Source organism: Chiloscyllium punctatum, chromosome 9, assembly GCF_047496795.1.
Source record: "Chiloscyllium punctatum isolate Juve2018m chromosome 9, sChiPun1.3, whole genome shotgun sequence".
Classification (NCBI taxonomy): domain Eukaryota; kingdom Metazoa; phylum Chordata; class Chondrichthyes; order Orectolobiformes; family Hemiscylliidae; genus Chiloscyllium; species Chiloscyllium punctatum.
Window position 1 is genome coordinate 126,184,519 of NC_092747.1, and position 25,833 is coordinate 126,210,351.

Here is a 25,833-nt window from a genome sequence, read left to right on the forward strand (position 1 = left end):
AATTCCACATTCCCCTAAAAACTCCAGTAACCTTGGACTCCCTTGCCAAACAAGAATCTAATTAGTACACTGTAAAAATATTCAGTTACTCCTGCAGAGAGATAGTTCAAAGTTGCACAAACCTCAGATGGGAATAAAATCCACTCAACTGTTTTAAAATTCAGTTCGCCCTTTTAGGCCAGTGTCCCCTAGTTCTGGATTCACTCAAGAAGAAAACAAAAATCCTCTTCACATCATCTTGTTGAGACCATTCAGGATACTACATATTTCAATTGTCACCCCACACTCTAACCTCCAGTGGAAACAAGGCCAGTCTGTTGAGTTTGAAGACAGTCCAGATGTCAATCTTAGAACCGCCTCAACTGCCCGCATCACATTTACATCATTCCTTAAATAAAGAAATACACATGCAATTAAATACATGGGTCATGGTTGGTATTAGCTTTGGGAATTTAGACTTTGTGCATCTGAACTCTGCAATTTGATCACAACTAAATGCTGACACACTAATATTTTTCAATTGGTGTTTAAATTCCCTGTTAGGTTTGTTTGCACTGTCCAGGAACCATCCATTTGTACTATATATCCTCTGCAAGCCAATGTAGGAGACAATCACTTTCTACCCCTCTCCACTGCAATAACCCCACAAAAAGTAGTCTCCAGCGTCCTGTGTTCTCTTCAATCTCCCATGTCTACTAATCCTTTCAATGATGCTACTCTTCACTTGATCCTACTTCCATTCCCGGGTCTGTAGGTCCAGCCTTGGTCTTCAATTACTGTGGCTGTCCAACTTAGACAGGCTCAACCAGGCTTTTAAAGATCTTTCACAGTCAACATTTAAAAACAAAAGACATGAGTATACATAACAAGGATTTCTTGTAAGCTTGTTGACTTAGTCAGGCTTCACACTTTGCACAAAAACCTAATGTAAAGATACAGTTTTTTTTTTAAAGGAGCCAGTTTGTGCTCACTGGAGCTCGGAGGAAGTAGTTTTCCCCACCAGGCTCACATAGTACAGTTTGTGAACACACCATCTCCTGTGTATGGCCAAGAAGATTGCCCCTGCAAACCTAATTCTAGTGGGTTGGTATTAATAAGTGTACATGGCATCCTAACATGACTTGCCTGAACACTTGCAAGAACTCAATAATCAGAACTCTAATCTGCTATTGGAAAACCGATTTTTAAAATTTGTTTTGCACCCTAATTGAATTCTGCGACTCGCCCTTCTAAAAGGGCAATTCTGTACCTTAGCGCAGTTTCACTTTTCACAGTTGCTGCCAGATCGGAGTTTTTATTTATTTATTGTTCAGTTAATCTCACGTTAACAATCTGGCCTTTTGACATGAAGGTTGAGGTTTACTGAAATTTCAGTAATAGCAATTAGAGGGGAGTAGAGCTGAGTGAAATCAAGTCTTTTGTATTAGTATTCCTCTCCCTAATTAAGTATCGTGAAATAGTCCTCAACCATTTTAAACATCTATTCAATTATTGATGTTGACTGCTTTAATTCTAAAAAGTAAAATGTAATCGGAGAACTTGCATTTCCTGTGTATCTGCACAATAACAGTTTAATTACTTAAATTAATACAAGATCATGATGGGGGAATCGGAAAAGGCATAAAAACAGCTTTAATTTATTTATAATGTCAAAAGGATGCCTATGCACTCAAGTGACTTGGAAAAGAATGAGCACATTGTGGATTGAGAAAACTGATATTATTGAAAGGCATTCATAACAAAAGGTAACACTTTCTGATGTCCTATTTAGAAATTAAACACAGTGAGAGCACAACCAATTTTGTGTCACTGTCTAGTACTAATATATATATATTTTTTTTAAAAAATCACAATTTGGTCAAAAATGTAATCATGATCTGAAAAAGAAGGGAACAATCTTAAGTTAACAAAGTTGGCAATTACGGTCAGGTGGACATATTCAAACAAGATCTCTCAATTAGTGTAAAATGTAAGCATAAAACAAAGGTTCTTTACATGGAAAATATGATAGTATGACTGATTGATATCAACATAAAAGTCAAAGAATATTATAAGAAAGAAGGCAGATATTCTTCAGATAATAAAGATTTTTTAAAAATTTCCAGATTAGAAATAGCTGCATTGCAACATTTTATCTTTAGTTAAGAATTAAATTAACAATAAACTAGTAATTTACTGTTGGTGGGATTTTCTCATCTGTTCTACTTTTCATTGTATTTGTTATTATAGTAAAATCTGATGTATCTATCTCCCAAGCAAGCGGCTGTTCCACATGGCTGACAGGCATAGCACCCAACTTTGCATTACCTCTATGGGTTACATCCGGAGCATCAACGTCAATGTCAACATAACTTGAATGATGTGCTGGACAATCAGTTGAAGAAGTTCCATCTCTTACTGGAGTAGGATCACTGGAAGTACATGGTGTATTGGCAATAATGCTTGCCTTACTCAGCAAGCCATAATCCGAGCAGACATTGTAAAACACTTCCCGCGCCCTAACCACGGGAAACATCCACGGACCATGTCCTGTTGCACTGGAATTTCGGCTGAAAGAGGGAGTACCATAACAGGAGAAAAGATTGGAATTAGACGTTCCTGGTGAATCACCAGCAGCAAGCTCATCAATTACATTGATGCTTTTTATTTTTCCAGTGGGCTTTGGTGGCTGATGTTCCACAGAGTTGGGCATTGAATGATGCTTTTAGGTATCTTGTCTTTGGTAGACTGAAGTGGCCTTCCTCAAGTAATTGTAATCGACTCAGTATTTGTTTTAACAATTCATGCATTTCATTCCAAGTTATTCATGCTTCCACAGCAATTGAATCCAAAAGAAAATAGAATGGATAAGAAATAGTTTAGAATACAATAAAAACAAAATCAATATACAATACATATATCAATAGCACAAATTCTATAGAAATATTGTAAAATTGTAAACATTTATTCATTAAAATGTACATATCATTCTAATATCTCATGACTATGAACCTAACTGCATCCTGTTCAAATCAATAAAGTGACAACATTATTGATTGACTTTGGGCAATTTTTGCCTGAAATTAACCAAACTAGTAAATTTTACAGTGCACCTATTCTTTAGAGATGGAGCAATTATTTACTCCCATTTCAATGTGCTGGAAAGTTTGGAAGTTAATCACTCTTCAGAAAGGTCAGACACTTGTTTGAAAATTGTCTGGTTAAAATCAAAAAATAGTTCTCAGCCAGGATGATCAACGTGTCATCTCCAGAAAAATTACCTTGGAAAAACAAAGTACATTCCAGGTTGCAATACTTTTTTTCTAAAATGCTGCACATGTTGCAAATCTGAACTAAAGACAAAATCTGGAAATACTCAGCAGGTCAGACAACATCCATACAGAAATATGGATCCAACTTTTCAGAATGTCATGAAAGCTTACATTCGGAAATGTTGAATCCATATTTCTGTAAAACAGCTCCTGCCTGACCTGCTACTTTCAGACTTCTCCCATTTGGCTTTTAGCATGTGGCATCAATGGTTAGATTCTGAAAGAAACAGTTTCATCTGTTTTCAATCTTAAAGCAGCAGCTGGTTTTAAAATGACATTGCCCATTTTAGTTTTGAACCCACAACTTAATGTTAGAAACTTTCTAATCAAGTTTTCAGCACAGCTGTAATACTGGAACAACCCTGACCAAAGTCTTTGATCACATCCTTTATTACTGTAATCATGGGAATTTGTACTTCCCACCCTTTCTGCAGTCATTCGCAGTTGACTTCCAACATTTCTCCTCTGCTGCCCTCTCTTAGTTCCATTCCTTTATAGTCATAGCCAGAAAGCACCTGACTGCTTTATCCCACTCCCATACTGTTACCACTGGAACTTCTCCAAGGACTTATTGTTGGACCACTCATTTCACATCAACATGCTGACCCTTGACAATATCAAGATACATGTGCTGATGATATTCAGTTCTAACTTACCATCACTTCTTTTAACCACTTCACTTGCTCTCCAGTGTCTCTGATTTATCACATTACTTATTGGACATTAAGTTCTGCTTAATCAAGAGCTTTTCTCTAATTAAATATGGAAGACCAAAGCAGTTGCCGGTGTTGGACAGGGGTGGACAAAGTTAAAAAAAAACAACACCGGCACCTCCAAATCCAACAGGTTGTAGTCCCACAGGTTTAATTGGAAGCATTAGCTTTCAGAGTGCTGCTCCTTCATCAGGTGGTTGTGGAGTACACAATTGTAAGACACAGAATTTATTGCAATTGTGTTGTATGATTTTTAACACATGAAACATAGTGGGATCTTTACTACTTTAAAGGCACCATAAAGAACAGCTAAAAATAGAACAAAACTACTGCAGATACTTGAATTCTGAACCAAAAACAGAAATTGCTGGAGAACGTCAGCAGGTCCTATTGCATTTGTGCTGAAAGAACATTTCAAATCCACTGACACTTCTTCAGTACTGATCCTTCTGAACTTATAACAAATCTGTATATTGTTATAGAACAGAAATGAAAGTTATCTTGTTAATAAATTATAGTGGAAAGAAATAACAACACACTTGAAGCAAAAGCAGGTGAAACACGGTCTGGATTTAGACCTGGGAGTCGGAGCAATAAAAAAGAATAATATTTAACCAAAGAACAATTTTCAGCGCTGAAGACAGGCTTGGAAACGTTAACTCTGTTTCTCTCTGTACAGATGCTGCCAGACCTGCTGAGTTTCTCCAGCACTTTCTGCTTCTGATCAAGGAGAGCTATTCGTTCTTGTTGTGCTCACTCCGGACCGACAGCCCGTTTGACAAGAATTGCCGCCAAACCCCTAAACCCTAAAACAAACCGTTAAACCAAAGGAGAGACATGAAGAGAACAGACTTCCCAGATCATGAAGGGTCAGGTACTGGACCCCAAACGTTGGCTCTTGTTTTTTCCCTCAGGACCTGCCGAGTATCTCCAGTAATCAGTATTTTTGACGGAGATGTGCAGCCGCCGCAGTTTCAGAGACATTCCCGGCGGCGACGCGGAGGGTTCGGGGACTGGAGGCTGTAAAGTGAAGGTTACCTGATGCCCAGCGGCTCGGCTCAGCTCAGCTCCGTCCTGTCAGCACAGGCCCGGCCCGGCCCGGCCAGTTAGTGCCGGTCCCCGGGAATAAGACACAGCGTTCATTGTCGAGAGGGAGTACAGCTCCAAGGTGCCGGACACACTCCGCGGAGGCCGCTGCTTCAAACCGACTGAGGGGGCGGCGGCGGCGGCCGGTTGTGCCCGCTCCCGCCGAGGGCTAGGGCCTGGGCCTTACACTCAGGGCCCACACTCGCCGGCCCCTTCCCCCCCAGACAGACGGCGGGATGAGAGGGATACTACTATCTCTCAATTATAACGGATTAAAGTCACCCCCATAATGGGGACACTGGGGCAGCTGCTTCCTTTCAATTAAAAACTACCTTCATGCGCAGGCGCTGCCGCCAAAGGAAGAAAGACTACGCTTCCCAGTGAGCATCGCGTCTCTGCGCAGGCGCTGCCGCCAAAGGAAGAAAGACTACGCTTCCCAGTGAGCATCGCGTCTCCGCGCACGCGCTGCCGCCAAAGGAAGAAAGATACGCTTCCCAGTAAGCATCGCGTCTCTGCGCACGCGCTGCCGCCAAAGGAAGAAAGACTACGCTTCCCAGTGAGCATCGCGTCTCTGCGCACGCGCTGTCCTAGAATCGTCGTAGGGTTTCTCCGTCAATGCGCGACGCTCTCTCTCTCTCTCTCTCTGTGGGGGGATGGGTTCGCTGTGTCTCCTCTGGAGTTAAATCTCCCTTCTTTGGGTATTCCCCTAAGTTAGATTTCAAAATGATGCTGATTAAAGTCATAGCCACATCTTCGAGATCTAAAGTCGATTCAAGTTTGGTCAAAATGAACAAATGTTAATTGAATGTGAAGGGTTACCGTTCTCAGTCTGCATTCGTAAACTAAACCTCAAGTCTGGTCAACTAATGTCGACTTGTTTTCTAATCTATAAGATAACTTATTTTAACTATGTCAGAAAATTGGTTACTTGGTACTTTCTTTTTTATTGCAATAACGAACTTAGCAGTTGAAAGTGCACTCACAGTAAGTCAAAGGCGAAGTTTAGTTTGGGGACCTGGATTGGAGGCAAACATAGTTCTTCCAGCTCGATATTTCTATATTCAGGCAGTAACAGAGGACAATGCCAAGTAAGTAAAGCATGCTTTACATTTTTATTTGTAAAGCAATTTATAATTAGGATGAAGTGGAAACTTACCAAGAACATTCAAGGAAACCAATGTTACTGAGTTTTTTTTTGGCAAACTTTACCCATTCTACTCTTCAAAAATCTAAAATGATAATGAAAATTCAACAGTCTTCTAAAAGAAAGCACTATCTATATCTAAAATACAAGCATACTGTTTCCTATGTTATTTTTGATGTAGAATAGCCAAAAATGAAATCATGCTTCAAATTTTCATTTTGCCTTTTTAAAATATTTTCTCCTTGTTCACACTCTTTTGCAAGTTTAGTTGTCATTTTTGTTTCTGAGAGGGTTACATGTTGTTAGTTTCAAGGTATTTTCCACGAAACTTGTGTCAAATCATCTTGCTGTTTGATTTTACTCTGCCACTAGTGAAGTACCTGTTGTTTGCTCTCGGTACCAGATACGAAATCAAATAAGGTATTCATATTCATGCACTACATGATCTCATAATCTATCTTGCTTCAGACTTGGGAAATAAATGTATATGTTTCTCACACACTACAATAAAAGCATAAACATCAAAGTGCTCTGAAAACAGATCATATTTCTTTCTGAGTAATTTCAGTCAAATAAAGCTTACCTTGTTGAATTCTATATATGTTAGATATGTAATCTCTCCATCTCTCTCTTTCACATGCACAGTCATCCTAATCTAGATATAACCTATGGTATTTTAGCAATTGTTTTCACTGAGCACTATAATGTCATAAAAAGCACTGTTAAAAAGTCAGATTAAATATTTTGATTTTCAATGTTAAAATGATGTTTAACTCAATGATACATAATTAGCCAAAGAATGCTATAGCATGATTTACAATCATGATTTATATTCGATTAACATCACCCAGAATTAAGATCAATTAATTTCAGTGTATTTTTCCAGCACAAAATTTAAGTAATAATCTGGCAATAATTCTTCTTAAGAGTGCAGCTTGAAACTTTGGAACAAATTAAAGTGTTCAGCACTCACTGGTGTAAAGGTTTGAAGTTTTGTTTGCTTTCTGGTGAGTGGATATCAAAGCAGTTAGAGATCTCCAGATCCAAAATTTCTTTTATGTATACAAGTGTTAAGTTCAAATCAGGTAGTTGGTTTGCAGGAAGCCAAAATCTCTTCAAAAAACTTCTGTATTTTACCAAAACTGTAAAAGGTTTGTTGCATCCTGGTATCAAATATGTCTGAGTGAAAATCAAAGTCTGTCAAGTCAAACCAAGTTCAGTTCCATATTTGTGGGATAGTATCAAGACAAATGGATGAGAGAGAACATATGAAGTAGTCACTCTTGAATGTGTATTTTCACACCTTAAATGGTCTCAATTAGGTTAAGGAAACCCAAGAATAGGTCAGGAAATTTAGGACTGGTAAGAAAAAGGCATGAATCTCAAGCTGAAAAACAAATCCACGGCTTGTATTGAAATGAACTCAACTAAACTCTGATATATACCAATGTTATGCTGCTAAGGAGAGGACATTAGTGATTAGATTCTAGAGAAAAGCAAATGCAGAAAATATAAACAATTTATTTATAAGGTAAGGACCATAATAATTAATACAAGGTAAGGACCATTGTATTTAATACAGAATAGAAATTTAAAGCAAAACAGTGTCTTTCAATATTTGAGTCACCATATCTTTGTCACCATATTGTAAGGAATTTCTCTTCCTTTGTCCAATCCCCAATTTCCCGTTTCAGTTTTAAACGTTGCTCACTCATGCTCAGAGTCATACCCAATCCGCTACCGCTTTCCGAAATCAAAGAAAGAGTTTGCCTTTGTATAGTGTCATGATTTCCAGACAGCCCAGAGCACTTTACAGTAAATTCATTCCTTCTGATGTATAATCAATATTGTGAGGTAATGCAGCAGGCATTTGCAAGCAGCAAGGTTCTGCAGCAGCAAGTCAATTGATTTACTGACGTTGAGAGGTAAACATAGTATCTTGGTCAATCAAGGTTCCTGTGCTATTCAACTGATTGAATAGGTTCTTTCACAGCTGAGAAAGCAAACTGGACTTTGTGTTAATGTCACAGATAAGAGCACAGTCTAATTCTCTCTCAGAAGTGTGCTGCATTTTAAAAAACTTCACAGGATGATGGCATCGCCAGCTAGGTTAGCATTTATTGCCCATCACTAATTGACTAGAGGGCAGTTAAAAGTTAATCACATTCACATGTAGGCCAGACCAGTTAAAGATGGCAGATTCCTTCTTTAAAAGACATTAGTGAACCAGATGAGTTTTTCAAACAATCAACACTGGATTCATGGTCACCATTAGACTCTTAATTCCAGATTTCTATCACATTCAATTTCCACTATCTACCATGGCATGATTAAAGCCTGGGTCTCCAGAATATTACCTAGGTCTCTGGGTTAAAAGTTCAATGATAATACCACTAGGCTATTACCTTTCTCTGAAATGATAGCTGTGTTTATCTACTACAATCCTGGAGTGAGGTTTGAACCTTGACTTTCAGACATGGAGGTGAGAGTGGTATCAGTGAGCCAAGCCTGACACTGGATATTGTGTTCTTCTGTAACAGCCAAAATCATAACTGGATTTGTTTCGTCTTTTTTGGGGGGGAAATGAGTGCATCATTGATTTTTTGTAATTTTAAAATAGATAATTTATTAACTAATGAGCCTTCGCGAAAATATTATGATTTTTCATAATTGATATATTCTTATGTAAGAATGTCCAAGTTAAATTATTGAATAAAGAAATGGTGTTATTTTTCCAATCCAGTACTGTATGTAATATCACACAATTGGTAACAATTTTATTGTATTTATTAACCTTGTAGTATAGGCATTGGTTTCACAGACTGCAATCAATGTTTGTTATTCCACATTGGGTTTTGAAAGATAAAAATGCTGTCATGTGTAACAAACTTTAGTATTCAAAATTGGGGAGGAGAATATCACAGTATTTACAACTTGTACACTAGTTTTGGAGTTTTTGAATAAAACGTTTGGATCAAAATTACGTTTGTCAAGATCTACAAATTGATTTGTAGTTGTGTTATTTTGATGTTGTGGCTATCAAAAACCTGTTCTGGCCTATGTATCTTTTTAATGTGTACTTTACAATGAGTTATGTCCATTTGTCTTGTTCTTTGTGTTAATGATACTCCTTTCCCATCAGCTTTACTTCTTCACCAGGAGGAAATACATTTACAATAAATATTTATTCCCCTGGCGAGCAATTTACTAGGATTTGGACACAAGTGTTGGACCGGAAAGATGGATCGTTTCTTGTCAGATACCGAATGTATTCAAGCTACAGAGGTTTGGTAATTGAGGTTAAATGCCAAGATGAACATGTTGCTCAGTCACCATACGTTTTAAAAGGTATTTGTGGTTTCTCGATATAATTAACATGAAGCACTGCAGTGATGTAATACATCGGAATATAAATATACTGGGCCAAATTTTGCTGGAGAAGAAGAATTGCAATATTTACTGTTTGACTTCATTTTTTCTTTATCCTTTCTTGGGATGTGGGCATTGCTGTGAAGACCAGCTTTTGTTGCCCACTGTTTGTCTACAATTCCATTGTATCTTTGCCTGAAACCCCTGTTCCATGCATGTTACTCACTTCCTCCTCTCCCCAAATGCAATATCACACTGTTAAAATATTAATGGGGAAGTTAGTTATTGAGTGCAGGAGCTTTCCTAATAAGAGTGGACGAGTTGTGAGAGAATCTGCCGTATTATTTGTCTTGAACATTACATTAAGGAGCTTCTTGATGTAGGTTTGCTCACTGAGCTGGAAGGTTAATTTCCAGGCGTTTTGTCACCATACTAGGTAACATCTTCAGCTAGCCTCTGAAGGAAGCACTGATGATATAGCCTGCTTTCTATTAAATGTTGGGTTTCCTTGGGTTAGTGACGTTCCAGACGAAATGTCTAGGAATGAACCTCCCAGCTCAGCAAGCAAACCTACATCCAGAACCTCAACCTGAGCTACAAATCTTTTCAAAACTCATTAAGACGTTTGTTAACTTGAAAGGGTAATATTTTAGACCTTTGCATCTGTCACATCAGTTACAGAATTGCTATTGTAGGTTGTTGCTGGTGCAATATTTTACTTTACATGCAGCAGGAAGACATTAAGGGCACTTTTTATAATGCTTTCTATTTTAATAAGTTAGCATCATTATGATGCTCTAATATGCTATAAATGAAATGTTTCCCATACAGTGTAAAATTTTGCCTGTCAGTTGATCTTATTGCTGTAAATGTTTCCATACTCTGAGCTCTGACAAGTTTTCATTGATTTGAGTTAATGTTTAAATTCAATAACATTAAAACTTTATATTCACTAGTCATTCGTACATAAGTAAGAGCTTACTGATGCAATTATTATTTTGGTGATTTTTGATTTTCTGTAAAAATCTATTTTGGGAGATTAATGATAATAGTGAGTGCAATTTGTCTTTATAGGCCATGTTTACCATGAATCATGTGACTGTCCACAAGAAGATGGAACCACGTGGTACAAGGACATGCACTGTCCACAGTCTTTTTCACAGATACAGCGAGATTTGGCCCATTTTCCTTTCGTAGATCCAGACAGAATTTCTACAGAAATTGAGAAAAGATTTGGTCAAAGGCAAAGTCTGTGCCATTACACAATAAAAGACAACAAGGTATTTCTGTTGAAGTTTTGTCTACAGATTTAACAGAATGCTAAATATATACTTGTGGAAAGAGATTCAGAAAGGTGATCCAGATTTCATTCAAAACAATATTCTTACAATGCATTAATATGTTGTATTGACTGGAAATCTGCATACCCTGAATATGTTGACTGTCACATGAGGTTAGTTCTAATTAGTTTCAGTGTGAAATTATTTTATGCAAAACATTGTACCATATATTTACTGAAGTTCAGTGTTTTTTTTTAATTTGTGAACCTTTACAGAGAGCAATCTGTTTCTTTTCCTGAAAAGCATGTCTATGTTTGCATGTGTTTTGGGTTGTTGAGAGGGATAAACACTTACACTTGCATATTACTGGATATGCATTTTAACCAGTTACTGCATCTTTATTGAATAAGTTTTGTTTAATATCCAAATAATTGTGTCTGTTAAGGAAACTTAGTTGTTATACCTTTTTATTTAAAACTTGATGTAATTAAATTATTTGTTTGGCCATCTTGGAAACTGTTAAAAAGTATTTCTGTTTCATTTTAACCCAAGGAGTCATGGGACTGGAGTGAAACTAGGCCACAGCCTCCAGTGTCGGTCATAATGTCTGTCGTCTTTTGGGGCAATCACCAATAGTTCCTGTTCACTACAGTTCTATGTCTTGTCTACTGATAGCCTTTGTGGTCCCACAATCCCCATTTTTGCTCTGTTTGCTACCTTCTCTTGCACTTTGCCATTCTTTCTATCTAATTGGATCCCTATCTCTATCTGTTTATTTATTCTTCCTTTCTCCTTCACTATTTTATTTTTCCCGTGTTTTTAGATTTTGTCTCCATTTCTGTCCTTTTCAAAAATTACCCATTCACTTTTGTCTTCCTGTCCCTTTTTGTTATTTAAGAGTTCAAAATCAAATCATGCAATATTGATTTGTGTTTGTCTCTCTCTCTTTCCACTATGTCTTTAAGTACTGTCAAATCTCTGTCTTCCGACCTCTCAAATAACATTTTTTAATCATTGAAGTTTTTAAACGTAACACATCTCTCAGAAAGAAAACAGTCCACACAGTTTATTATAACACATGCATCACTCGTGGTATAAGCCAGATTGTGTTTACTGATTAAAAAAACTCAAACAAATCAACAACGTAAGTGTGAAGAAACATCACCTGTACAGTATACTGTTCAAAACACCAGCATCATGTCATCAAACATCATAAACTGAAAAGTTCACCCCCCCCCCCTTTATTTCATAGAAATACATCAACACCTTGCACTAGGATGGGATAAAATGGGGGCCAATTCACACAGAGACTTCAGGGAGTTGCTATGAGACTAATTTGATGAGTCATATTTTGTGGGAACTTTTTAAAGGAAAACCAAACAGCTTAGAAAAACTATTCCAAAAAGTGAGATCAAGTTCTCTCAAATACCTACCACCAATGATGAAGCAAAGGAAAATGTTGTAACCATGAAGACAGAGCACAAAGGGTCTGGGTGTGATGATAATTAGTCTATTGTTCCATATCTTTTAAACTTTCTATTATGCATAAAATTTCATGATCATTTGATTTAATAAGTAAATTAATCGCATTTTTAACATTCTTTTAGGTTTATGTAAAAACGTCTGGAGAACATGTTGGTTTTCGAATATTCATGGATTCCATTTTGCTGTCTCTGATCCGAAAGGTAAGAATTCTTGCTTGTGTTTAAGCAGCTTTTCCCAATATGAGCAGGGGCCCCTCAATCCTGTTTTACTGTTTAGTGACTTTATAGCTGAGCTAACATTAACCAGTCTTTGCACATATTCCATGATGCAGTCAGTTCTGCTACAATACAGTAATGCAATACCATGTTATAAGAAAATTGTGGTTTTGCAGCACCAGTTAAACTAATGGGGCTAGAATCATCTTGTAACTAATACACGCCTTAAACATTTGCGCTATAGAAACACTGTCCCCAGTTCATCAATCGTGTTATAGTGCATTTGCATTAATGAAACATGCATTATAGCAGAATGACCTGTAGTGTTGTGTTACCAAAATTCTTTGAATCTCAGATTTAATAATAACATGTTTAATGGAGAATTCATAAAAAGCTTGTTGGAATTTTTTTTTATTCACCCCAAAACGAGGGCATAATTGGTTAGGTCAGCATTTATTGCCCATTCTTATGTAAGAATGTTCAAGTTAAATTCTTGAATAAAGAAATGGTGTTATTTTTCCAATACAGTGGATAGTTTAAGTCCCAAGGATCTTTTAAAATTGTCACAATTTGATGTTTGGTTTGGCTATAATGAAATCTCAGTAAAATGGAAGAACTGCCAACAGAAGGTTAACAAAAATGAATTGCCAATAAAGCATTGATGCAGTGTGTTCATATTAATATATTTTACTTTCAGGTAAAAATACAAGATGTAGAGTTCTTTGTAAACCTCGGAGACTGGCCTTTAGAAAAGAGAAAAACTACTGAGAAGCTTCACCCTATTTTTTCCTGGTGTGGGTCAGATAACACAAAAGATATTGTCATGCCTACATATGACATTACTGATTCGGTTCTAGAAACTATGGGACGGTAAGATGTTACTTACAATTGCAGTACTTAAAATTAACTTTAATTGACAATATGTAAATAATTAACCAATAAACAGGAAGGACTTCTATACGATGGCTCAGTGATTAGCACTGCTGCCTCACAGCACCAGGGTCCCAGGTTTGATTCCATCCTTGGGTGACTATCTGTGTGGAGTTTGCACATTCTCCCCGTGTCTGTGTGGGTTTCCTCCGGCTGCTCCGGTTACCTCCCACAGTCCAAAAATGTGCAGGTCAGGTGAATTGGCCATGCTAAATTGTCCATAGTTTTAGGTACATCAGTCAGAGGGAAATGGGTCTGGGTGGGTTACTCTTCGGAGGGTCGGTGTGGACTGGTTGGGCCGAAGGGCCTGTTTCCACACTGTAGGGAATCTAATCTAATCTAATTAATGGCAGAGCCTTGGGTAGTGTTGTCGAGCAGACGGATCTCAGGATTCAGGAACACCATTTTTTAAAGGTTGCATCACATCTTGACAGGCTGGTTGAAGCATACTTACCTTCATTGCTCAGACCTTTGCTACAGAGTTGGGTCATCATGTTGAAGTTTCACAGTACATTGGTGAAACCTCTTCTGGAATACTGTGTCCACTTCTGGTCTTCCAGTTATAGGAAGGATATTATTAAGCTGGAGAAGGTTCAGAAGAGATTTACCAGGGTGTTGCCAGCTATTGAGGTTTGAGTTATAAAGAAAGGCTACATAGGCTGGAATTTTCACTGGAGCACCGGAGGTTGAGAGGTGACCTTATAAACATTTGTAAAATTATGAAGGGTATAGATATGGTTAATGGTAGTTGTCTTTTTCCCAGACTTAGCGCGGGGGGGGGGGAGGTATTTCAAGACCCGGGGGCACATTTTTAAGTTGAGAGGAGAGAGATTTAATAAAGATGTGAGAAGCAAATCTTTTACACAGAGGGTGGTTCACACGTGGAATGAACTTTGTATTTTAGATTACATTACATTACATTACAGTGTGGAAACAAGCCCTTCGGGCCAACAAGTCCACACTGACCCACCGAAGCGTAACCCACCCATACCCCTACATTTACCCCTTACCTAACACTACGGGCAATTTAGCATGGCCAATTCACCTGACCTGCACATCCTTGGACTGTGGGAGGAAACCGGAGCACCCGGAGGAAACCCACGCAGACACGGGGAGAACGTGCAAACTCCACACAGTCAGTCGCCTGAGGCGGGAATTGAACCCGGGTCTCTGGTGCTGTGAGACAGCAGTGCTAACCACTGTGCCACCGTGCCACCATACTTCCTGAGGAAGTAGTGGATGTGGGTACAATTACAATGTTTAAAAGACATTTGCATAAGTACATAAATCGGAAAGGTTTGGAGAGATGTGGGCCAGGAGCAAATTGGTGGGACTAGTTTAGTTTGGGATTATGTGTGGACTGGTTGGAACCAAGGGGTCTATTCCTGTGCTCTATGACTCTATAATCAGTGTGCTAAGGCAAATTATGTATTTCAGTTTTGCCTTAACCCTTCATTGCCCACTTAACCTGAGTGCCAATAAACAAACATGACAACTCAAGATGGCAGTAGAAATACACATGATTTTGGCTAGCTTTACAGAAACATAAGACTTTCAGACAGTATTTGTTCTGTTGGGATATAACATCTTAGCTGGCTGATGCAAACCTAAATAGAAACATCTGTAGGATCAATTCAGCTGGTTTAATTACAGGCAATGCCCATGTTTCAGGAACTATCCAATAATGTTGGCCAATCATCCTAAACATTCTAAAAAAGAGAGGTCTCCGTACCTATTATGATTTCTGCTTCCAAAGAGCAATCTTTTGTTCCAATTGATCAATGATTTATTGCAAGGAATGTCAATGTGGATTTCCAGTAAATCTCTTTATATTTATTTGTGTGTGGAATGAACTTCCTGAGGAGTTAAAGATGCTCAAAATCTTAGCAGTTAATCATCAGACATGTCATTTTTATGCTAACAGTTAGGACTCGTCCAGCTGGTTGAAATGGTGAATCTGGATTTAGGACAGCAGACATCCCAAAGCCAGGATGCATCTGTGCATGTGCAGCCAATGTCATTACACTGCATGCATAATAATGTCACTGTCTCTCTGTATGTAAATGGCTCTGCCAGGGCCAAGTTTCTGCACATCCGCTGGAGCCTGGGCCAAAGAATCTGGGAGCAGGGCAAAGACTAAATGCAAGGGCAAGGATTGCACAAGTAGCACCAGCCAATGAGCAGAGCAACTGGGCACCTCCTCACGATGGGTGAGAGAAATGGCAGCTGAACTTGGATCTGGGGGAGGTGGAGGGAGTCTGAGACCATCAAGAACTTTGTCTAAGCCAGCCACTCAGCAGCTGGCACTTCTCTGAATGCCTAAAGGCTGGCTAAATAACCTTCCTTCCTATTGGCAAATAGCTCTGCTCAACGCTGGCTAGTGATGTTGCACAACTTGCTGGCCTTTGTGTCTGCACACTCCTTGCAATACCTCGAGGTGGTGTTCTTATCACATGCTTAACTCTAACCCATTATTCTATTTCAGCATCAATATTAAAAAAAAGTCAGTGCCATATTTCACTTTGCTCTATGTTGTGTTTTGCTCAAATTAATCTGATGTAGGTAAATATTTAGACAAATTTAATGACATCAAGAAGTTATACTGCTGCAGTAATTTAGATCATAGAAAGTAAATAAGTTCCAGTTGATGTTTATATTTCTGATTCACTGTATACTGCTGAGCCAGCCTTTAACTCCACGTAATTGGCACAGTGTCAACTCTTTTCATGTCATTAAATCTAGGCAGCATGCAGCTTTGTTATATAGCATCTAATTGCAGTGTGCATTGAACTGTTGAATAAACAGGGTTGGTCATTTTAACATGGAACACGCTAAATATCACAATAGGCTTTCAATATTTTATACAACTGCAGTATTTTGTAATATTTGCAGTTGTCAAGTTAGACACGAGGTCTTCAAGTCATTTTCTTTTTATTTTTACAGAGGTAACACTTTTATAACTGATTTATTCTTGAAGTTCTTGTCAACAAATCCATCCTAATCTTTCCCATATGTGGATAGTCCGATGAGGAAGGGGGCCATACTGGGCCTGGGATTGGGGGATGAGCCCGGCCAGGTGATCACAGTTCCAGTGCAGCAGCATTTTGGGAATGGTGACCATAATTCCAAAACATTTTGGATTCTTTTATGGACAAGGGCAAAGTGCATCTCAGGTGAAGGTGTTGAATTGGAGGAAGGCAAACTATACCCACATGAGGCCCGAATTGGAGAATCTGGATTGGGAGTGGCTGTTTGAGGGTGAAACCACATCTGACTTGTGCAAGTCTTTTCAGGACCAGTTGATTAGAGTGCAGAACAGGCATGTTGCTGTGAAAATGAAGGATAGGAATGGCAGGATTTGGGAACCTCTGATGACAGGGGAAGTTATCAGTTTAGTCAAAAAAGGGACACAAAGACCTTGAAGAATATAGACAAATTGGAAGGAGCTCATACAGAGAATCAGGAGGCCTGAAAGGGGCAATGAAGTGTCCTTGGCCAGAAGGGTTAAGGAGAATCCCAGGGCATTTTGTACATGTACTAGGAGCAAGAGGGTAGCTAGGGAAAGTGTAGGCCACTCGAAAATAAAGGAGGAGGTCACGTGTGGAGCTAGAGGAAATGAGTCAGGTCCTTAATGAGTACTTTACATCAGAATTCACCAAAAAGAGGGACATGAGGGATGTTGAGATTAAGGAGAGGTGTGAATATTCTTGGACAGGTCAACATAATGAAGGAGGAAGTGTTGGGTGTCCTGAAATACATTTTGGCAGACATGTCCCCAGGATCAGACGGGATCTATCCCAGGATACTGTGGGAGGCAAGGGAAGAAATAACTGGGGCCATAAGAGATATGAAGTTGTGGATTCGTTTGCTGGGCCAGTGTGTTTTTCTGCAAACACTTTGTTGCCTCGCGAGGTGACATCATGAGTGCATCTTTGGTAATGTGTTGGTGTTCATGTCTCGTCCAGTATTTCGATACCACTGTTTGTTGGTACTTCCGGTTCTGTGTCTGAGTGGTTTGTATGCGGGATCCAGTTCATTGTGTTTATTGACTGAGATCCGGTTGGAGTGCCAGGCTTCAAGGAGTTCTCTGGCATGTCTCTGTTTTGCCTCTGCTAGGTGGTTTACATTATCCCAGTCCCTTTGTTGTCTGTGTGGCTGGAAATGAGAGAGCGCTGCTCGTGTCTGGCAGTGCTGAGCTGATGTTTCTGCACTTATATGGTCAGTTTTCTCCCTGTTTATCCTCTGCAGTGTTTCTCACCGTCTTTGCAGGGTATCTTATAGATGATGTTGCTCCTGTTGGATGTGGGTGTCGGGTCTTTAAGCTTTGTGAGGAGCTGACGGAAGGTGTTTACTGGTTTGTGAGCCCCTAAAATTCCCAGGGGTCTGAGTAATCAGGTAGTTATCTCTGACATGTCTTTGATGTGTGATATGGTCACTATTGTGTCTGGTTGTGTAGTGTTTTCTACTTTGGGTTTGTCCCATATGTACCATAGGATAGTGCTCTTGGGGTACCAGTTTCATTTAAATCCTTTGAATAGGTGTTTCTGTTCTGCCTTCTGGCATTCTGAGTTGCCAGTTTAAATGCAGCTTCGTTTGTGGATGCTGTTATAGTTCAGTACCTGGTTAGTATGGGTGTTTTTCCTGTACACACTGGTCTGGTGTTCACCAGTAGGTGTGTATTTCTCTAATACGTCCAGGGGGTTGAGGAGTTTACTGTGGTTTTCCTCTTCTTTAGTGAACTTTGTTCTAGTGAGGACGTTATTGATGTGGTGGTGGGTTTCTTCCAGTTGTATACATTTAATAATGACAAAGGTGTCATCCACATCCCGGATCCAAAGTTTGGGTTGGATGGTGGGGAGAGCTGTCTGTTCTAAGTGTTGCATTACTGGTTCTTCTATCAGTGCTGATATCGATGACTCCACTGATGTGCCATTGATTTGTCTGTACACTTGTCCATTGAATGTAAAGTGAGTTTGAGGCATGAATCTAGTAGTTTTGATATGTTCTTGTTGATGCTGCTGGTGTCATTGGGTGTCCTAGTAACCACTTTGTCCAATAATATGGCGATGGTATCCTTGGCTAGGTCGATATACATAGATGTGAAGAGCGATGTTACATCAAATGAAATCATTATTTCATCCTCTTTTGGTGTTTTTGATGATGTTGAGGAACTCTTTGGAGGAGAGAATGGAGTAGTTGGAGAATTCTATGAGGTGTTTGAGTCTTGTTTGCAGCTTCTTGGTTAGCCTGTAGGTAGGTGTCCCTGAGAATAATGTAATAGCTCTGAGAGTGGGGGTGGGAGGGTCTCCTGCTTTGCGAACCTTGGGTAGCCTGGAGAATCAGGGGTTGCACCTATCGGGTTACGTTTTTTGCAGATCTGTTTTGCTGATGTTTCCTGCATTGCGTAGTTGCTTTAGTGTTATGATAATCCTGTTCTTGAGTTGTGGGGTTGGGTCTATCACCACCTTAACAGATAACTTTGCCTTCTGTTTGGTCTCAGGCAAGGTTCAGAGGACTAGAGAATGGCCCATGTTTTTCCTGTCTTTAAGCTGGGAAACATGGGAATTCAGGTAATTACAGGCCAGTGAACTTGATGCCAGTAGTGGGGAAGATACTGTGAGACAGGATTTATTCACATTTGAAAGTGAATGGAACTGTTAGCGATAGGCAGCATGGGTTTGTGCAGGGAAGGTCATGTCTCATCAACTTGATTGAGGTTTTTGAGGAGGTGACACAATGATTGATATGGGAAGGACAGTGGCTGTTGCCTACATGGACTTTAATAAGGCATTTGATAAGGTACCTCATGGTACAGAAGGTAGAGTCTCATGGGATCTAGTGTGAGCTGGCTGATGGATACAAAATTGACTTGTTCTTAAAAGACAAAGAGAAATGGTGGAAGCATGCTTTTCGCAATGAAAATTTGTAACTAGTGTTCCGCAGGGATCAGTGCTGGGACATTTGTTCTTTGCAATATATAAATGATCTGGAGGAAGATGTAAGTGATCTGATTGGCAAGTTTGCAGATGATATCAAAGTTGGCACTGTTGCAGATAGTGAGGAGAATTGTCAAAGGATACAGTGGGATAGAGATAGATTGCAGGCTTGGACAGAGAAATGGCAAATGGAAGTTAATCCAAAAAATGTGAGGTGATGCATTTTCGAAAATCAAATTCAGGTGCAAATTTACAATAAATGGCAAACCTCTTGGGAGCATTGACATATTGGGTGTGGGTTTGCTCGCTGAGCTGGACGGTTCATTTTCAAACGTTTCGTCACCATACTGGGTAACATCATCAGTGAGCCTCTGGATGAAGCACTGGTGCTATGGCCCGCTTTCTATTTATGTGTTTAGGTTTCCTTAGGTTGGTGATGTAATTTCCTGTTCTTTTTCTCAGAGGGTGGTAAATGGGATTCAAGTCAATGTTTTTGTTGATAGAGTTCCGGTTAGAACGCTTTGAGGAATTCTCGTGCGTGTCTCTGTTTGGCTTGTCCTAGGATGGATGTGTTGTCCCAGTCGAAGTGGCATCCTTCCTCATCTGTATGTGAGGATATGAGTGAGAGAAGGTCATGTCTTTTTGTGGCTAGTTGATGTTCATGAATCCTGGTAGCTAGTTTTCTGCCCGTTTATCCAATGTAGTGTTTGTTACAGTTCTCACATGGTATTTTGTAAATGACATTAGTTTTGTTTGTTGTCTGTATCGGGTCTTTCAAGTTCATGAGTTGCCGTTTGACTGTGTTGCTGGGTTTGTGGGCTACCATGATGCCAAGGGGTCTGAGTAGTCTGGCAGTCATTTCTGAGATGTCTTTGATGTAGGGGAGAGTGGCTAGGGTTTGTGGACATGTTTTGTCTGCTTGTTTGGGTTTGTTGCTGAGAAATTGGCGGACTGTGTTCATTGGGTACCTGTTCTTTTTGAATACACTGTATAGGTGATTTTCCTCTGCTCTGCGTAGTTCCTCTGTGCTGCAGTGTGTGGTGGCTCATTGAAATATTGTTCTAATGCAGCTTCATTTGTGGGTGTTGGGTGATTGCTTCTGTAGTTCAGTATTTGATCCGTATGTGTTGTTTTCCTGTAGCCACACTGACATACAGAGGCATCTGGGTGTACAGGTCCACTGATCGCTGAAAGTAGCAACACAGGTGGAAAAGATGGTCAGGTAGGCATACAGCACGCTTGCTTTCATTGGCCAGGGCATCAAATATCAGGTACAAACTTATGTTACAGCTGTATAAAACTTCAGTTAGGGTACATTTAGAATATTGCGTGCATTTCTGGTTGCCACACTACCAGTAGGGTTTGGAGAATGAGCAGAGAAGGGTTACCAGGATGTTGCCTGGTCTGGAGAGTTTGAAGTATGAGGAGAGGTTGGATAAACTCAGATTGTTTTCACTAGAAAGCCAGGGGCTGAGGAGCAACCTGATAGAAATCTACAGAATTATGAGAGCCATAGATAGAGTGGATAGTCAGAGGCTTTTTCCCAGGGTGGAATTATCAACTGCAAGGGGGTGCAGGTTCAGGGTGAGAGGGGGAAAGTTGAGGGGAGGAGTGCAGGGAAAACTTTTCACACAGAGGCTGGTGGGAACTTGGCACGCACTGTCAGTAGAGATGCTGGAAGCAGCCATATTAGCAATGTTTAAGGTAAATCTTGATAGACACATGAATGTGACGAAGAGTGTTGGAAACTGCGCATGGGCAGGAAGGAGAGCGTCTAAGCAAAGATTATGAACCACTGAAGGCTTGGTGTGTGCTGAAGGGCCTGTTCCTGTGTTGTATTGTATTGTTTTGAAATGACACCATTTAACTCTTTGTTATTAAACGTCTCAAAAAGTCTGTGAGATGAAACTTACTTTGCTGAATTTCTGTACGCTTATGGATATTGTCATCTGAATGTGATTGCCACTCATCAGATAATCCAATTGCATTCTATACTGTGTGTAACAATATCATGAAAAACAAACAAAGTAGATTGTTAGACTTTGTAAGATTACATGCAGGTTCAATGACTCAATGATCTACTGTGAAACTAATAGTACTTAAATTTCACAATATCCTTCAAATGACGAAAGCGTTTGTTAGCAGTTTATGCATAATACATTTAATTTTATTACTGAAATTTATAGGTCTTTGACATTGGAAGAATAGACAAACTGAGTGTCCTCAGCATGATTTGCATGAAACGTAATAGCAGCTGAATCATCCAACTTCTCGTAAAGTTACTTATACATGGCACATGCACACAATACTTTCAGATTTCAATATTAATCATTATATACTCTGATTAAGCAACTTCACGGATTTCAAAAGTAAGCATCATCTGATTTATAGTTGCTGTTTGGTAATTTAGTTTAATATCCATATGCTTCGCCAGCCCAGTTGCCAAGAAGTTTTATACTGTTTATAGGCAAACTTGGTCCTGGTGCTAGTGCTGATTGGTGCTTCAGTATGTCACTCAGAATTCAATTAGGTTTAGATTTAATACAAGCAGGTTAATGCTGCAACTTGTTACCACCTCATTATCCATTTGCAGAAAGAAAATGGTTCTATGTTATAAACAGAAGTAAAATGCTCCAACTGCGGGGATTCTAAAATAACATGCATTAACAAGCACCACATCAGTCAGCCAACATTTATGAGGAAGAAGCAGAGTGAACATCTTAGGTTGTTGACCTTTCATCAGAATAGGAAAGTGTGCATGTTAGCAGGGAAGTGTCAGGAGAGAGAGAGAGTAAAATTCAAGGCATGAGGACACAGCAAGGCAAAAGGGGGCAGTGTGGAACTGGTAACAGAATGAAACATGGAAATGAATGTTCGGATTAATTGAAGTGTGGTGTCATGGGTTGTTGTGGGAACAAAACAAATAATGGTAATGACTCCTGGATCCCCTTCTCTCGCAAGTATCCAAGGTTTTGTGAAATCAGGAAGACCCTGACATTGGAGGAAAAACTTGAAAGTAGACCTGTTTTGAAAATTAATTATTCAATATTGGTTACCATGGCAAATGTCGAATGTTTGCACTAGATTTTCTTTTAGCTCTTTATTGTTTTTCACTGTCATAAGTTGATCCTCCATCCTGTACATTCTGAATTACATCCATTTCTGTCCAGGATTCAGATAAATGGTAGCATGATACATGGATTGTAACAGATAGCCCTTGGCCTTTGTGCTGGTTACTGGTTATGTAAATTTTATTTATGAATAACTAGCAAGATAAATACAACCCATTTGAGACATATACTTTGAAACAATAATAGATTACCTTTCAGAGGAGTGTCATCAGGATTTACAGAGATTTAACTTATCTTCACTCCATGATGTATGAAATAGCAAAGATGAAGCATTCTTTTTCCATGAATAGAAACCCAAGCCATACATTATTTAAGACTGTACAGCCATAGGAAATAGCAACAGGAGGAGGCTATTCAGCCCCATGAGCCTGCTCCACCATTCAATAGGATCATGGCTGATCCAACATCCCTTATGCCCACTTTCCTGTCCTTTCTCCATCATCTTTGACTCCCCGACTGATCAACAATCTATCTTTCAGCCTTAAATATACTCAAGAGCTCTGCCCCGACAGCTCATGGTGGTAAGGAACATGATGAGGAAGTATTGCTTCTCTCAAGGTTGTGCGTAGAACCCTGTGTAAAACTGTAGAAGGGTCACCCAACCCAAAATGTGAACTCTGCTTTCTCTCTCTACAGATGCTGCCAGACCTGCTGAGTTTCTCCAGTAATTTCTGTTCTTGAACTGTAAGTGGATGTCTGTTCCACAGTTGAAGTTGGAAGCTTTAGTTATGACCGTTGTTCTTTGAATGCTTTTGTAACACACCTCAGAGGAATGTGCTGTTTCTCAGGTTCTGGCTAAAACACTGGGGGAGGGAAGGGGAATAAGGACACCTGAGGTGTCAGGGAGTATGGATGACACTTGGACAATTGGATGGAATGGAGTGAGTGTAGGGAGTTAAATTGAGGCTCGAATGCTGGGTTGGAGAACTGGAAAATCTTTGTGCAGTCCATTGCAGTTCACAAAATGCACTGCAAACCGAACCCCTGTCAGAAAAGACAGGAAATCCTCATACTGTCTCACATGGGCTGAATGTGTATTTTGTAATTCAGAAGACCATAGGATAAGGATGCAGAATTTGGCCATTCACCCCATTGCCATTCGATCACAGCTGGGATTTTTCTCAATCCCATTCTCCTGATTCCATCCCATTACCAATCAGAAACCTATCTATCTCTGTCTTAAAGATATTATGGACCAGGCCAGACCCCCTCAAAATATTTCAAGAAGTTAGCCCAGATCCTAACTTTGCTAGTTGTTTTAAGCAGGTGTAGAGCTGATATTCCAGGAGTGAAGCAGCTGGCCCAATGACTTAGTTTAATTTATTTGCAAGATGACTGAATGAAACATAAAGGAGAACAGAATTTGGACTAAGTCCTAGGTGACTCTATCACAACTTAATGCTGCTGTTCCAAATTCCTGCAACAATCCCCATAAACACCCCTTGACAAAAAAGGTAAAATCAAACATAGGGTCTTACAGGAGGGAGAGAGAGATGGTTGAGAGATTCAACATGGAACACCCCCTTCCATGTAGCTGTTTCTTTGACCAGCAGCTCTGAACAGCCTGACTGCTAAAGCCAAAGCAAACCAGAGAACAACTGAGATAGGAGAACTGCCCACTCCCCTCTCATTGTGCAAGTGTTTTATTTTAAACTTGAAAGCTCTTTGCCTGAGGTAGGATCTGTTAGCTATAATCAAATTGGCCCTAAAACCCATCCAAACCAGACACATCGGAACTTCTGCATTTACGACCCCTCTCAAAAAAAAAGTGACAGAATAACCTTGTCAAACAAGCAGCATTGTCACAAAGACACTCAATAGTTTAGCTTTCACAGCCTTCTGCAGTGGGTTCCACAGATTCACCACCCTCTGGCTGAAAAAATTCCTCCTCATCTCAATTCAAAAGAGTCCTCCCTTCACTGTGAGGCTGTGCCCTCAAGTCCTAGTCTCTCCTACTAGTGAGAACATCTTCTCCACATCCACTGTGTCCAGACTTCTCAGTATTTTGTAGGTTTCAAACAGATTCCACCCCCCAGCCTCCCCATCTCACTAAACTGTATTCAGTACAGTCCCAGAGTCCTCAACTACTCCTCATATTGACAAGCCCTTCATCCCCAGGATCATTCTCATAAATCTCCACTGGACCCCCTCCAACACAACATCCTTCCTTAGATATGGGGCCTGAAACTGTTCAGAATATTCAATACGAAGTCTGACCACAGCCTTACACAGCCTCAGCAGTATATCTCTTGCTCTTATATTCTAGTTCTCTTGAAATGAATGCTAACATTGCAGCTGTCTTCCACACTGCCAACTGAACCTACATGTTAACCTTAAGAGAATCCTGATCTAAGATTCCCAAGTTCCTTTGTGCTTCAGGTTTCCAAAGCCATTCCCCATTTTAAAAATAGTCAACATCTCTATTCCTCCTGCCAACATGTATAACCTCACACTTTTCCACATTGTATTCAATCTGACACCTCTTTCTCCACTTCTCTAGCCTGTCCAAGTATTGCGTGCAATTCTGGTCTCCTTCCTATCAGAAAGATGTTGTGAAACTTGAAAGGGTTCAGAAAAGATTTACAAGGATGTTGCCAGGGTTGGAGGATCTGAGCTACAGGGGAGAAGCTGAACAGGCTGGGGCTGTTTTCCCTGGAGCGTCGGAGGCTCAGGGGTGACCTTATAGAGGTTTACAAAATTATGAGGGGCATGGATAGGATAAATAGACAAAGTCTTTTCCCTGGGGTCGGGGAGTCCAGAACTAGAGGGCATAGGTTTAGGGTGAGAGGGGCAACTTTTTCATGCAGAGGGTGGGACGTGTATGGAATGAGCTGCCAGAGGAAGTGGTGGAGGCTGGTACAATTGCAACATTTAAGAGGCATTTGGGTGGGTATATGAATAGGAAGGGTTTGGAGGGATATGGGCCGGGTGCTGGCAGGTGGGACTAGATTGGGTTGGGACATCTGGTCGGCCTGGACAGGTTGGACCGAAGGGTCTGTTTCCATGCTGTACATCTCTATGACTCTATGACTCCTCACTTTTTCAACACTACCCTCTCTCTCCACCTAAGTGTGTGATCTGCAAACTTAGCAACAATGCCCTTAGTTCCTTCGACCAATTTGTTAATGTATAACATGAATAGTTGTGGTCCCAACATTACCCCATACAGAACTCCACTGGTCACTGGCTGGCATCTTGAAAAAGACAGCTATATCCCCATTCTCTGCTTTCTG

At 39.9% G+C, this 25,833-nt stretch overlaps 3 protein-coding genes across 7 annotated transcripts in view; 2 read left to right on the forward strand and 1 right to left on the reverse strand.

Moving 5' to 3' along the window:
• Positions 1-2,351, forward strand: part of LOC140481665 (homocysteine S-methyltransferase YbgG) — a 64,777-nt gene extending 62,426 nt beyond the window's left edge. For all 3 annotated transcript variants that reach the window (XM_072578218.1, XM_072578217.1, XM_072578216.1), the window contains one exon: positions 2,230-2,351. In XM_072578218.1, the coding sequence (XP_072434319.1) occupies positions 2,230-2,351 (122 nt within the window). The remainder of the gene's footprint in view (positions 1-2,229) is intronic.
• The window catches only part of LOC140481664 (basic immunoglobulin-like variable motif-containing protein), a 31,342-nt gene extending 28,650 nt beyond the window's left edge, over positions 1-2,692 (reverse strand). For both annotated transcript variants that reach the window (XM_072578213.1, XM_072578212.1), the window contains exon 1: positions 2,308-2,692. In XM_072578213.1, coding sequence (XP_072434314.1) covers positions 2,308-2,692 — 385 coding nt within the window. The remainder of the gene's footprint in view (positions 1-2,307) is intronic.
• A 3,009-nt stretch (positions 2,693-5,701) lies between these two features.
• The window catches only part of LOC140481662 (protein O-glucosyltransferase 2-like), a 54,267-nt gene continuing 34,135 nt past the window's right edge, over positions 5,702-25,833 (forward strand). The window contains exons 1-5 of one of the 2 annotated variants that reach the window (XM_072578211.1): positions 5,702-6,198; positions 9,397-9,602; positions 10,698-10,903; positions 12,511-12,588; positions 13,301-13,473. In XM_072578211.1, the coding sequence (XP_072434312.1) occupies positions 6,020-6,198; positions 9,397-9,602; positions 10,698-10,903; positions 12,511-12,588; positions 13,301-13,473 (842 nt within the window). In that variant the 5' untranslated portion in view covers positions 5,702-6,019. The remainder of the gene's footprint in view (positions 6,199-9,396; positions 9,603-10,697; positions 10,904-12,510; positions 12,589-13,300; positions 13,474-25,833) is intronic. The other variant, XM_072578209.1, reaches the window with a different exon arrangement.